The sequence below is a fragment of the Enhydra lutris genome, unplaced genomic scaffold (assembly GCF_002288905.1).
Source record: "Enhydra lutris kenyoni isolate GAN:26980312 unplaced genomic scaffold, ASM228890v2 scaffoldscaffold10, whole genome shotgun sequence".
In the NCBI taxonomy this organism is placed as follows: Eukaryota; Metazoa; Chordata; class Mammalia; order Carnivora; family Mustelidae; genus Enhydra; species Enhydra lutris.
The window spans coordinates 4,449,536-4,463,303 of record NW_019154094.1 but is presented as its reverse complement, the minus strand read 5'-3'; the positions used below and the strand labels follow the sequence as shown (position 1 = coordinate 4,463,303).

Below are 13,768 nucleotides of genomic sequence, written 5' to 3'. Positions count from 1 at the left end.
CTCAAAGCATTTGATGCACATCTGTACTGTAGGATTCACGCCCCGACACGATGACCATCGATTATGGGTTTCACCCCTGCCCAACTGTGAGCTCATCCTGGGAAGATGGCCCATGTTACCAACATTGGTAGCTATAATTGACTCCATCCCCACCCCACCTCCATCCCCAGCACCACACCAAACACACGGCAGTCCCTCCCCATTGTCCCCCACCCTCCTCCCCACCATTAATCCAGATGCTTTATCAGCTCTTCCAGCTCATAAAAGGAAACACGGGGCTTTTCGTGTTTATTGTCAAAACCGTCCTACTTTGAACCCAAATCGGTTCTCTTCATTTGTCTTGACCACGTTAACGACATTCTTGCATCCCTAGGTGGGGGCGGGCGGCAGGCGGTGGGGGCTGTCCCAGCAGCCATCGTTCCTTACCTGCATCCCTCTCATTTTCTGGAACCGTGCGATGGTGTCGCTGATGGTGTACACACGCACGTGGCCCATGTGCAACTTGCCAGAAGGATAAGGGAACATGGACAGTACGTAGAACTTGGGTTTTGATTTCTGGGAAAGAATTGACAAAGGATGACAATGAGCATTTCTTAAGCATTTACTGGGACCCTATATGCACATAAAACTTTGGTGCTGTACTCAAGGTAATAGTTTAACATTTTTAGAAGTTTCCTTTAAAAAAGAGGGCACCTGCATGGCTCAGTAGGTTAAGCAACTGCCTTCAGTTCAGGTCATGATCCCAGGGTCCTAGGATGGAGTCCCACATTGGGCTCCCAGCTCAGCAGGGAGTCTGCTTCTCCCTCTGACCCTCCCTTGTCTCATGCTCTCTCTTCCACTCACTCTCTCTCAAGTAAATTAAAAAAAAAAAAATCTAAAAAAAAAAAAAAGCTACTCCTATAAAGTGAACTGACAAAAGTGTCAAAAACCAAAATTCAAAGCCCTGCTTTAAGCGGAAGAATGTCCAAAAGAATGCCAAACAACCTCAGAGTGCTAATCGCCCATATATATTTTTAAGGTGTTTTTTTCCCCTTTAAAAGCTTCTCTGTTAAGACAGTTTTCTATTTAGGTCTTAGAGAACTGTGTTTTTCCAAATGAAGCTCTAACGCATAGATCCGTATATTCAAGGACACGACAGTTGAATCACACAGATGTGACATCTCTAAGTCCCCTGGAGTTGCATTCAGACTTGGACTTAGCAGAAAGAGCGGGATCCCCAGGCACCAGTCTGGGTGCTGGGTTTCTCTGCTGTACTGTTGATGGGGGAACAGAAGGCAACCAGAGGACACAGCAGAAGCTGACACTCCACAGCCCCTCCCTACCCATGGGATAGATATGACATTCCTCAGGCATTCCTGGCTGCCCTACAGGAAAAACAAAGAGTTAACTTGTAAAGATCACAACCCTCCAAGACCTGAGTCTCCCTCCATTGACAAGGAAGAAGCGTTCCTACCAACAGCTTAATTCCCAGAGACCATCACTCAGTTCCTAAAGCCCTAACATGGCCCTCCCTACCGTAAAATTGAGGGAGCCTGAGGCGGGAGGAAATGTAAATAAAGCTGAATTTCTTCTAAACCTAAAGCTCATCCACAAGGACAAGGACAAGGACCCATGATAGGAGGAATGTGACATTCCGCCAGGAAACTCCCAGCTCTCTTCATGTTGGTACCTCATTAGAGGGAAAAACAGCTCAGCTTGATGATAACTAGATCTCCGTTATCCTGCGAGTCTTCTTTACCATATGACAGTCCTTCTGAACACCCCCTTTGTCCTCACCTCTCCAGCTCCTGAGTATATAATCAGCCAGTCCTCGGGATCACGTGGCAGCAGCTCTTCCTGCCCACGGGTCCTGTCCCCCGGCTTTGATAAACCACCAAAGACACCAAAGACGTCTCAAGAATTCTTTCTTGGTCGTCGGCTCCGGACCTCCCTCACATTCTAAAACTTCATCACTGGGAGCTTATCTTTCAACAGACAAAGTTGAAATGGGAAAGTAATGAGAAAATCAGAGCCAACGAGGCGAGAAGTTTGTTGTTTCCCAGGGGCGATCTACAGACAGCCTCAAGCCAGGGTTAGAGAACCTTCCAGCTGCCGAAGACAGTGCATTACAAGAAACAGAAAAACGGTACCCGCTTCCAAACGGAATAAACGCAGGGCAGGGAGTCCTTCCCGGATGGCTGACTTTGGGTTTGTGCACCGCCCGAGGAAATACGGCTCCAAAGGAATCACGGTAGTCATTTAATTGATTGCTAATTAGGGATCTGTGGTTCAAGGGCAAGGGCTGTGTTTCATCATCTCCCTCTCCCCGACCCCCCCACCTCCTCACTCAGGAGTTAAATACCCAACCCCACAGAGTACTTAGAACCAAAGGGCATTTTTTTTCCCAGCTACACAAATCCTGTCCAGGTGACAGAAGCACTCCCCCTACCCAGCCTTACATCCTCTCATGCAGGGCTCTCTGAAGAAAAGAAGAAGAGATAACTGCTGGTCTCTGAGATCGGGACCTTCTGATATTAACACTCTTTCATTTATTTCTGCCTTCATTTTCCTCTCTGCCCTTTTTCCCTTCCTGCGGCGCTGCTAGAGTTCCTTCAGGTTTTGCTTCCCCCAAAGTAATGGAAACAAACGCGAAACAGAATATTCATGACCATTCCTTCGTGTATGGGGGGGGTGATATATTTTTTGCTAAGTATTTGCATGACGATCATTGACATGGCCAACTACATTCAGGGGAGCAGAAGACACCAGAAGTCAGATTCTTTCCAAATCTCATTTGGCTCCTTGCTTTAAACTTCCTCCAGCAAAGAAGTTAAACAAACCTTTAACAGGGCCACTAACATGTGGCAAAACAGACTAGGATGTTCTCTGCACTGCCCAACCTCCAGAAATTACTGATGAGGGGTTAAGTGAAGTTGCCTAAAGGAAGAAAAGGGAGAAGGGAATACACAGGAGTCTGGAAAATACACAAACGAGAAAATCACGTAATGCTCAAGTGACAACTGCAGCTGATTTACATAAATGGATGGAAAGCATCCATTAGTGATCACACGTTTTAACTGGAAACTACAGACTCATAACCCTTGGAAAACCTCAGGAGACAGGCCCTGAGGTGTGGAGTCGGTGGGGACTCAGGACTTGCTGTCTTTAAGAAGGGAAGTGACAGATAATCCTCTCTGCTTGTAAACTTGTCCCTCAAAGGAGGCACAAGACCTTACTCTGTCAATCGGTACAGAATCAGAAGCACGCAAACTGTCCGCTCCGTCTGAGCCTTACTCCTTCTCATAATGGACTGGATCTATTGCCTTTTCTTGGGGCACTTTTAGGGATGTGGGGAAATACCCATTACAGGGGTCTTTAAGGATCTGGGAAAAAAAAAATCAATGAAATCCTTGATATAAACCATTTCTCATTTTTCATTTTAAGTCTTTACATGAAGCCCATTTTTCGTTTATTATAATTGCTTTGTTTTCGTTAGAGTGACAGATCTATTTTTATTTTTTTTTTAAAGATTTTTTTTTTTTTTTTTTTTATTTGACAGAGAGATCACAAGCAGGCAGAGAGAGAGGAGGAAGCAGGCTCCCTGCTGAGCAGAGAGCCCGATGCGGGGCTCGATCCCAGGACCCTGAGATCACGACCTGAGCCAAATGCAGCGGTTCAACCCACTGAGCCACCCAGGCGCCCCGATCTATTTTTTTTATATTGTTTATTTAACAATCGATCTTACCCCAAACATTTTCCACATACAGCTTCTTCATGACTCTCTCTTTCTGGTAGGTCTGTCCAACAGAGATTTAATGTATAGCACAACTGAGTGATTCATTACACACTAAGCCAAACTCCAAAACGGAGCTTACAGAAGATATACAGAAAAGCCCCGCTGGCCAAAGTCTTTAATATTCATGTTTTTGTTTATTGCAGAAAAGGTATTCTACTTGCTTCTTGTCCCTGCTTTTTGCTTTTCTGTGTGAATTAAGTTCATTTCCCTCCGTGATAATGAAATGAGTTCTATCCTCTGGGGATGGCAAGAAGGAATTATGGGGGTTTATGGTAAAACTGAGCAGGAATCTGATTGAAGGGGAAATTTTCATAATTATATAAAAATGTAAGAATGTAAGCCTTTGAAAGAAATTAAGATTGTAAGCGATGGGAAGAGGATGGTTTTTATAAGTGGGACCTATTATTTTTGCCAGCTTCTGATGTCAGGAGAAAGATAACTCTTGCCTCTTTATAGATCACATTCCAAAGCTGTCGCAGAACTTAGAGGGGACAGACAGAAGGAGCCTGGAGCCCTAGTTCTGGCCCCAGCCTTGCCACCAGTTGTGGGACCTTGGACAAATTCCTCTGCCTTTCTGAGCTCAGAATCTGTAAATCAAAGGTGAGCAACAGAAGGTCCCAGGCACGTATCCCCATAAATAACCAAACCTCCCTCTGAGCCTCTGTTTTCTTACTCCCCCTATATCCCCAGGGTTGTTTCAGGATTAAATGAGGTAATATATGGAAGATAGTACCTGATATAGAGTAAAATGCTCATTAAATGGAACTTCATTCAGTAATGATGATTAAGGGGGCGCCTGGGTGGCTCAGTGGGTTAAGTGTCTGCCTTTGGCTCAGGTCATGATCTCAGGGGCCTGGGATCAAGCCCCGCATCGGGCTCTCTGCTCCTCGGGGAGCCTGCTTCCCCCCACCTCTCTCTGCTGCCTCTCTGCCTACTTGTGATCTCTCTCTCCCTCTCTGTCAAATAAATAAATAAATCTTAAAAAAAAAAAAAGATGATTAAGGTGATCATGGCAAGACATTCAACTCCTGGAAACTCCTCTGGGTGGACTTTAAATAGATCTAATACCAGAGTGAAGTCAATTATAAAGGCTTCTAAGTCCACAGATATCTAGCTGTCTCCTTAGTTCCTAACAAAGATACTCCATACGTTCATCCTCCTGGATCTTTTATTGACGTAACATTTCGGTTTGTAAAATGTGTTCGGCCACATTTTCCATCCAATTCTCAAAACAATTCTGTGAGATAACGTGAAGAATCTGAGGATCAAGGAGGTTACGGGACGTGGCCGTGATCACACTGAGGTCTTGAGGCCGAGCCCACCCTATGGCCCTGGCTCCAGACTGGACATACAGAATCTTCTCCACCTCACCATTCCCCAGAACAGACCCTGAGAGGCTGCTCCCAGGAGATCGCCCTTGATATCCCTCCAGCTACTTCCCCAATTACTGATACACAATTTATGTTGATCCATTTAATTTTCTAAAAGAACTTATTATGTATTTATTTAGTTGTTTAGAGTGTGCATGTGCATGAGCTGGGGGAGGGGCATGGGGAGAGAGAGAATCCCAAGCAGACTACACTGCGCACAAAGCCCAACGTGGGGTTCGCTCTCACAACCCCTGAGATCACGACCTGAGCCGAAACCAAGAGCCAGAGGCCGAGCTGACTGAGCCATCTAGGCGCCCCTTGATCCGTTTAATTGTTTTTAAAAAACCGCATACTTAAGAAGAATGAGATGCCACAAAAATCAGTAAGCTGTAACTTCAAAATGTGTAGAAGCCACTAACTTATAATCTAAACCAAAAAGACAAAGGAACAGAAGAAACGCGACTTTGACTCTCCTCGTTCATAATGAAACTGCTCCCTAGTTTTTTTCCAAAATGCATTCAGCTACCTGAGTCTGGTCAGGTTCACATGAAGGCTCTTCACGCCCTGCGTCAGGCTCTCATGGTACAATCACTCATCCTATTCCAACCATCCTTCCTATCATTCCGTTTGTTATCCGTCACACCTCTCTCAAGACCAGACTGTCTCCCTAACCCATTCCCAAAAATATCCTCTTCACGTTAACACAAACAACTGCTCCAGCATTCTTCAGTGATCAATCTCATAGAAGGAATGAGTCTGAAATGAGCGAGAAGTGGGAGATGGGAAATGGCCAAGTCTAGGGAAAGGCCGTCTCTTGCAGTTATGTTAACTCAACTGCTTGCCTTTGGTCTCATCTCTTCGATTAACTGTAGAAGGTCTGTATTATTTGGCAACTATTACAAAGGGAGGGTAGAATTTAAGAGTAAACTATCTTCTAGTGCTTGGCTCTGATCAGAGTCAACATTTCATGTAACGAATCACATCTCCCATTTGTTACTTTGACCAACATCAAGAAGTTAGGGCTACCACACCCAAGACCAATCCCTGAAAGGCTAGACTCCTAGAGAAGGAGCCAGCATCCAATATAGCGCCTCATGGAAACTGGGTACAACCAAATACCGAAGATAATTCTAAGTAGAGAGCTAAGCTGATGCATCCCAAGCAGAAGCCAACGGTTCACTAACTTACACAACTGCCACTGCAAGGCTGGCTCCCAGCCCCAGATCACACCAGGGAAGGGCTGGTACCTCCCAAACCATGATGCTGAGGTGGCAGAACCAGGTTCAAGATCAAGGTCCACGCCAGGGAAGAGGCAGGTGCTTCTCAGAATATGCAGATTCAAAGTTCCACAGGTGAGGGGTCCAGGTGCCACTCCTGAAGCTTTACATGTGACCCCATCAGATCCCTGTGTGCTGCCCTACCATGCCATGGACCAAGAAGGACCCCACCCCTGCCGGATGAGTCCTGATGACTCTCCCCAGTAAATGCTGTTCCAGAATGTCCAGTGGGGCGAAACCCTTCTACCCACTATCCTTGTCTGATCTCATGTACCCCTCAAAAGCATCCTAGGAAGCCAGGGGCCACTAGTTATTAGCACTGTCCATAATAATTAACAAAACTGAAGCACAGAGTCAATCATTTCGTTCAAGGTCACATTTTTTTTTTTTTTTTTTTTTTTAAAGAGTTCACTTATTTCTTTGACAGACAGAGATCACAAGCAGGCAGGGAGGCAGGCAGAGAGAGAGAGGGGGAAGCAGGCTCCCCATCGAGCAGAGAGCCCGATGCGGGACTCGATCCCAGGACCCCGGGACCATGACCTGAGCCGAAGGCAGAGGCTTTAACCCACTGAGCCACCAGGCACCCCCAAGGTCACATACTTAATAACTTATTTGAACTTGGGCAATCTGACCCCAGAGTCCAAGTCCTTATCCCCTCTTCTCTACCCTCTCAAAACCCCTCAGAATACTCACGTCGGCTTCTGAAATTTTGGAGGCCTGTTCTTTTATTCGGTGATGCCACCATTTCTCAACTTCCTTTCTTGTCTGCAGTGTGTACTCTTTCGTCCACTCTCCAGTGGCACTGTATATATCTCTGGTGCATCCCAGAATCACTCTCCTTCCCCTGCTGACGATTCCTGGCTGACCTTCTAGCTGGCTTTTCAGAAAAGAGACGTAAAAGCCCAGTCTCCGCCAAGCAGAAGCCATTCTGCAGAAGGTGGGGAGATCCTGAAAAAGAGGACAGAAAGCACACACTTAGGAGCTGCCCGGGACCCTCTCGTGTGAGTTTGTTCTCCTGTTTAGTCTGGTGTTCCCTGAACATGCACCTGCTTTCTTCTTATCCTTCTCATGACTTCCTTCCCTGAAAACGACACCATAGAACTTCAGCTGAGCTAAGCACACACTCTTTAATGGAAAATATAAAGGCACCCAGTGTTTCCAAATGCCAAAGACACAAAACTCCCACAGGAACAAGGGGAGACTACCAGCTGGGCCAGCCCCTGCCACAGGCTCCCGGTCTCCTTCCCCCGTAGGCCCGGCCCAGGGTCTGTCTAGTCAGCTTCCTGTCCCATCATCCAGGCTTCAGAGGAGCTCCAAGCACATGCTGGCCTGGCCCGAGGCTCGACTGTCAGAAGGCATCTAAACACCTGAGAATGTAAATGGATTCCACCTCTCTGGGGAGCAATGTGGTAATAACGTGTCCACACCCAAATGGGGATCCCCAAGGCTCAGAGGGACACAGCATAAAGTGTACGCAGGGCTACAATACTGATTTTAAAAAAGGAAATTTTCAATTTTTAATGTTTATGGCCCCTGCTCCTGGGCTTCCTGGGAAGCTATACTTTAACATTTACCAAAATCAAAATGATTCCGCAAAACCTCCAAGTATGGGCTGCACACTGCCTTTCTGCTGCATTTATGAAATAACCAAAAAGTAGCATTCCAAACAAAGATTTAAAAAAAAAAAAAAAACCTCCCTTTTTCCCATAAGATTAAAGGCATACAGCCCTGCATAAACTAGAAGTTTCAGATAAGGACTGCAACTTTCCGAAATGTCCTTTGTCTAATGATATGTAACTTTTTATGTTAAAAAAAAAATACAGTCCTACACCAAATGTTCCTTTGCTGCAGCTTATATAACCCTACACCAAATGTTCCTTCACAGAGCACTCTCTTCTTTGTGAAGACTGTGTACCCCAGCAGCTATCCTAACTTGGCCTTGAATAAAACTCACTTTCTTTTAGAAATTCTAAAAGGTTCGTTCAATGTACCTCGACAATATACTACAGAACTTCCTGATGCATCAGACCTGTTCCCTTCCTTTACTTTCCAGGCCCTACTCTTGGACATTCCACCACCAAAGCCCTGATCCCTGGCTTCTTCCTGACAACAGATACAGCCATTTTATTAGAGAACTATGACTATTCCAGCAATGTGAAAGGTGTGGCTCATGTCTTGTATTTAGAATCAACTTGGCCCTTTTCTTCCTTAGCTCTGTCTCATCTAGTTCCTTGCCTAGAGGCTTGGAATCTTGTCTTTTCTTCCACATCTTTCCAAAGCATCAATCCCCACTACTTCACTCCTCTTTAGATAGTCAGTCCTGACCTCACCCTCACTTGGGGCTCAAGTTTAGGTTTTCTGAGAATGATGGAGGCAGCGACATGTGGTTAGAATGGGACGAGCCTGAGAACTGGACCTGAAATGACAATCATATATGGGCAGAGAAACGTATGGGAAGAGTAGGAGACAGGCAAATAAAGAGAACACAAGGAAGAAGCACATGAAGGCATCTGTGTGCACCCAAAGGAAAATGCGCAAGAATTGATTAGGGAAATCATCTTAAAGAAAACAAATTTTTAACAAAAAATACAGATCTTGGCTTTTGCAAAGACTAATTCCGGGTCGCCTGAGTGGCTCAGCTTATGATCTCAGGGTCCTGGGATCCAGCCCCGCATCAGGCTCTCTGCTCAGCAGGGAGACTGCTTCCCCCTTTCTCTCTGCCTGCTTGTGATCTCTCTGTGTTAAATAAGTATAAGCTTAAAAAAAAAAAAAGGCTACTTCCTTGGGGTACCTCAGGCAAATCCTATCGGGAACCTCATCTTCTTTCTAGGATGAGGTAGTAAATCCACGTGATCTCTGAGGGGTTTCGAACCTTAATGCAGTGGCAAGGATCTCTGGGCCACAGAGATGCACTGGACGGCCTTTCACTGAGTCCAAACCCCCCAGCCCAGGGAATCAAAGATCCAGGGATGAACTGGGGCAGGGGAGCAGTAGCAAGGAAACTTGAATACAAAACTATGTGTGCATGTGAATTCTTCTGGGACTGGAAAAGGTCCAGAGCTACAGTCAGGGTCTTTAGCTCCACGAGTCTGAAGACCCGGATCTCAGAGACTTCCAGGTCAGAAACTGCAGGGCTCCGGGGACCAGCGAACTCAGCCCTCACCTTCCCCTCCTGCCTCCAGCAAGTCGGAACCTCCCGATCCGGGGACAGAGGTCTCCACTCCAGAAGCCTCTCGTCCCGTTGAGCCCCGGGCTGGGGTTTACCTGCTCACAGGCTCCGGCCTGCGGCTCCTCACGCCTCTGTTTCCACTTTTAGACGAACACGGCCTGAACAGTCACTATGGGCGCCGCCATGTTGGCAGAACAACAACTTTATCGGTAGCGGCTGGCGCAGACACAGACAGGCGGGGGCGGAGCCGGGGAAAGCGGAGCGCTGCCGGGGACCGACTCTCGGCAGTCTGTGGGGCGGAGGCAGCTGCGCGACGGCCTCGGGCTCCGCCCCCATGCCCAGGCACCGCCCCCATGCCCAGGCACCGCCTCCGGCCTCAAGCCCCGCCCCTCGGCCCAGTTCTCTGCCCTGTGTCTGGCTTCACCAAAACCAGAAACCTGGTGGTCAGGTTATTCCAGGTGCTGCAGACCTGTGAGAGACATCAGTTTAGTGGCCCCAGAATACGCTAGATGGTAGGTAGAATAAAGAGCACTGGGGGAGTCCTGATGCCTGGATTTGAATCGCTGTGGGTAGGTCTTTTGACCTCTTATTCCTTAATGATGGTTCAGGATCTTCTTCCATCATATTCCATGATTTTATAGCCCTGGGAAGGGAATTATCTGGCCATGACTGGGGGTAAAGTGTACTTTTCTCACCTGAAGATGGGCTGGGGTAAGGAAAGTTGGATTCCCTACCAACCATTTCTTTGAGAAGCTTATGGACCCCCAACCCAAGGTCTCCCACCCTCCCCACTAGTGTTTCTTGCTACACATGAACGAGTTAATGAATGAATTATAAAGGACCAGTGGTGTTAAGTACGATTTTCAAAAAGGTAAAGCCCACTTAAAGGAGATTTTGAAGAACTCACACATGTGGGCAATCAGGAATACTGAAATGAATTTGGTAATTGTGCAAAACTGGTTGATATCTTATAGGACAAGAAAAAGTAATGTTTGAGAACCATCTTTTTCTACAGGGCTGAAATCAATTGTATCTCTAGCAAACAAAATTCAGCCCATTACCATCCATATTCTACATTTTAACTTCTTTTTTAACTTATGTTTTTGCAGAGCTGGACAGCAGGAGACAAACAAAGGTGTGCACTCCTGGAGAGCCCGGGTGGTTCAGTCAGCTAAGCGTCTGCCTTCGGCTCAGGCCATGATCCGGGGGTCCTGGGATCAAGCCCCACATCAGGCTCCCTGCTCAGCTGAAGCTCCCCTTGCTTGGGCTTTCTCTCTGTCAAATAAATAAATAAAACCTTTTTTTTTTTTTTTTAAAGTGCATACTCCTCTAGCACTAGATAATCACCAGACCAACCCTCCACCCAAGGGACACACAGGAATCTTTTCTGCCCATTTCCGAGTCTTTAACAGAGTTTCCTGAAAGTTCAAAATCTAAATACTTTGCTATTCAAAAGGTGGTCTCCAGGCTAGCATCAGCCTCTCCCCAGAACTTGCTCGAAATGTCAAATCTCAAGTCACACCCAAATTGGCTGAATCAAAATCTGCATTTTAACAAGATCCCCAGAGAAATTTTTAGGCCCACTGAAGTTTGAGACTCACTGTCTTCGAGTGTGAGCTGTAGAAAGGATCTTGAGAACACTCTAGACCAACCTGCTCATTTTACAGGTGAACAAACTGAGGCCCTGCAGAACTGACTGTCTAGCTCAAGGTCATAAGCAAGTTGGTAGAAGTTTTGCGATTCACCACTGGACCTCTAACCTTCTAGAATAGTGCCCTTCCCAAATTGCAGAATGGAAGGTCATTAGGAGCTTGGACAACTTCCACTGCAATCCTCCCACTTCAAAGATTAGGACACTGAGACCCAGAGATTGTATACAGCTTGCCTAAAGTCATAAACAGCCAGTCGATGACAAAGCCGGGATTCCAATCCAGGTCTTCTGATCTCTCCATCCCTGACACTAGATACTTAATTTAAACCGACACCATGGAAGCCTTGACTCTCACATTAACATGCTACACTTAAAGTAATTTAGCCTTCAGGTACGTCATGTTTTATCCATATATAACTAGAGCGCCCTTTCTCTAATTTATCCAAAATACTAAATTCTAAGTAGCCTCCACCCTTATTTTGGTTCAAAATCTCTCTTTCCTCTTAAGAATTAAAGTTAACATTGACATTTCTAGGAGATTACTTCAAACAGAATCTTTCTAAAAGTCATTTGCTTTACTGGAAAGTTGCTATTTTTACATCAAAGAAGACAGTAGCATGAAAGCAAATCCCTTTTGCTCTTAAAGAACTTGCTGCAAAGATGCATTATTGAATGAAAGAGACAAGTTGCTGGGTCATGTAGGAAGTTACCCCACTTTTTATTTTTTAAAAAGGAAAGGAAACAGATGAAATACATTTGTTAGTATATGCATGGAAAGAAATCTAGAAAAATATGTCCCTGATTATTTCCTGAGATGATCTCTAGGGACAGGGTGGTCCTATGGGCCTTTATTTTTATGACAGTTTTTGTGTCCCTTTTGCTTTTTCTATTAGCTTGTGTGGGAGGCTGAATAATGCCCCCCAAAGATATCTAAGTCCTAATCCCTGCATCCTTGGAATGGGACCTTATATGGCAAGAAACTTTGCAGAAGTGATTAAATTAGGAATCTTTCGATAAGATTACCCTGGATTATGCTGGTGGGCCCCACATGCCATCACATGTGTCCTTCTAAGAGGAAGGCAGAGGGAACTTTGAGACAGCAGAAGAGGCAACATGATCCCTTGAAACAAGATACCACCGTGATGATCTAGAAGATGAAGGACCACAAGCAGAGGAATGCAGAGGAAAGACATACAGCTCTGGAAGATGAAAAAGACAAGAATGTAGGTTCTCCCCTAGGGTTCAGCAACTCCACTTCTACAGAGATAACCCGAAGAGCTGAAAGCGGGATCTTAAAGAGTTACCTGCACGCCTGTGGTCACAGAGGCATTGTTCACAATGGCCAAAAGGTGAAAGCACCCCAGTGTCCACTGAGTGATGAATGGATGAAGTAAAACATGATAGATACCTACAACAGAATAGGATTCCTTGAAAAGGAAGCTACGTCTGACTCATGCTACAGCATGGATGGGCCTTGAGGACATTTAATTTGCCTAAAAGGCACAGAATGTCAGTTTGGGAAGATGAAAAAGTCCCAGAGGGGTGGATGGTGGGGAGTCATTGCCTAACAACATGAAAGTATTTAATGCTACTGAGTTATACACTTACAGATGGTTCAAATGGTACGTTCTATGAATATTTTACTATAATTAAAAAAAAGAGAGAGAGAAGAAAACAGATCCTCTCCTAGGACCTCCAGAGGCAGTGCTTCCCAGTTGACAAGTCAGTTTGGACCCAGTGAAACTGATGTTCCAGCCACCAAGTTTTGGTGTTTTTGTCACCACAGTCGTAGGAAGTGTCATGGTTCAGCTTCCATGACTTTGTACGCAGAAAAAAGTCAAGCAAGATTTTTTTTCTTTTTTTTTTTTAAGATTTTATTTATTTCTTTATTTAACAGAGAGAGAGAGAGAGAGAGAGAGAGAGAGAGAGAGGGCACAAGCAGGGGGAACAGCAAGCAGACCAGGCAGAAGGAGAAGCAGGTTCCCCGCCGACTGAGGAGCCCAATGCAAGACTCGATCCTAGGACCCTAGGATCATGATCTGAGCCAAAGGCAACCACTTAACCGAATGAGCCACCTAGGCATCCCTAGATTTTTCGTTAAATAAAGAGATGCCCATCACCATGTCTTTGGTTTCAATCAGTGCTGCTTCACTTCTCTACCCTCTGTTTATTTCCTTACCTCTCCCACCTGGCTCTACATTCTCTTTATCTGATACAAAAGTGTGCGTGTCAGCAATTTCCAGAATTAGGAGTCTCCATTTCTTTGACCATTTCTTCCCCGCCGTGTAAAAACAGGACTACTCCTCTATCTTACCTCATGAGGTAAGGTAAATTTACTAGACCTGACCTAGAAGTGCAGGAGTCATAAATAATTCCAGCTTGACATTTATTTCCATGCTTTCGTGACCTTTCCAAAAATAAGTCACTGGGACAGCCATGTAAATTCTTCCCTGAGCTGTCACGTCTCAGGTGTTGACTCAGGTCTTCTGGGAACGGCTTTCAGTTGTCCAGCATGGAGATGAACGT

At 45.6% G+C, this 13,768-nt stretch overlaps 1 protein-coding gene across 4 annotated transcripts in view; it reads right to left on the bottom strand.

Annotated features, from left to right (window-relative positions):
* LOC111144194 (leucyl-tRNA synthetase 2, mitochondrial) overlaps positions 1-9,729 on the bottom strand; it is a 149,922-nt gene extending 140,193 nt beyond the window's left edge. For 3 of the 4 annotated variants that reach the window (XR_002640368.1, XM_022498400.1, XM_022498402.1), the window contains exons 1-3: positions 9,687-9,729; positions 7,116-7,370; positions 427-555 (exon numbers count right to left, since the gene is read on the bottom strand). Coding sequence is in view for 3 of the 4 variants with exons in the window: in XM_022498400.1 (XP_022354108.1) it covers positions 427-555; positions 7,116-7,349 (363 nt within the window). In the remaining variant the exon portion in view is untranslated. Of the gene's footprint in view, positions 1-426; positions 556-7,115; positions 7,371-9,585 lie in introns of all 4 variants that reach the window. The other variant, XM_022498399.1, reaches the window with a different exon arrangement.
* Between the last annotated feature and the right edge of the window lie 4,039 nt (positions 9,730-13,768).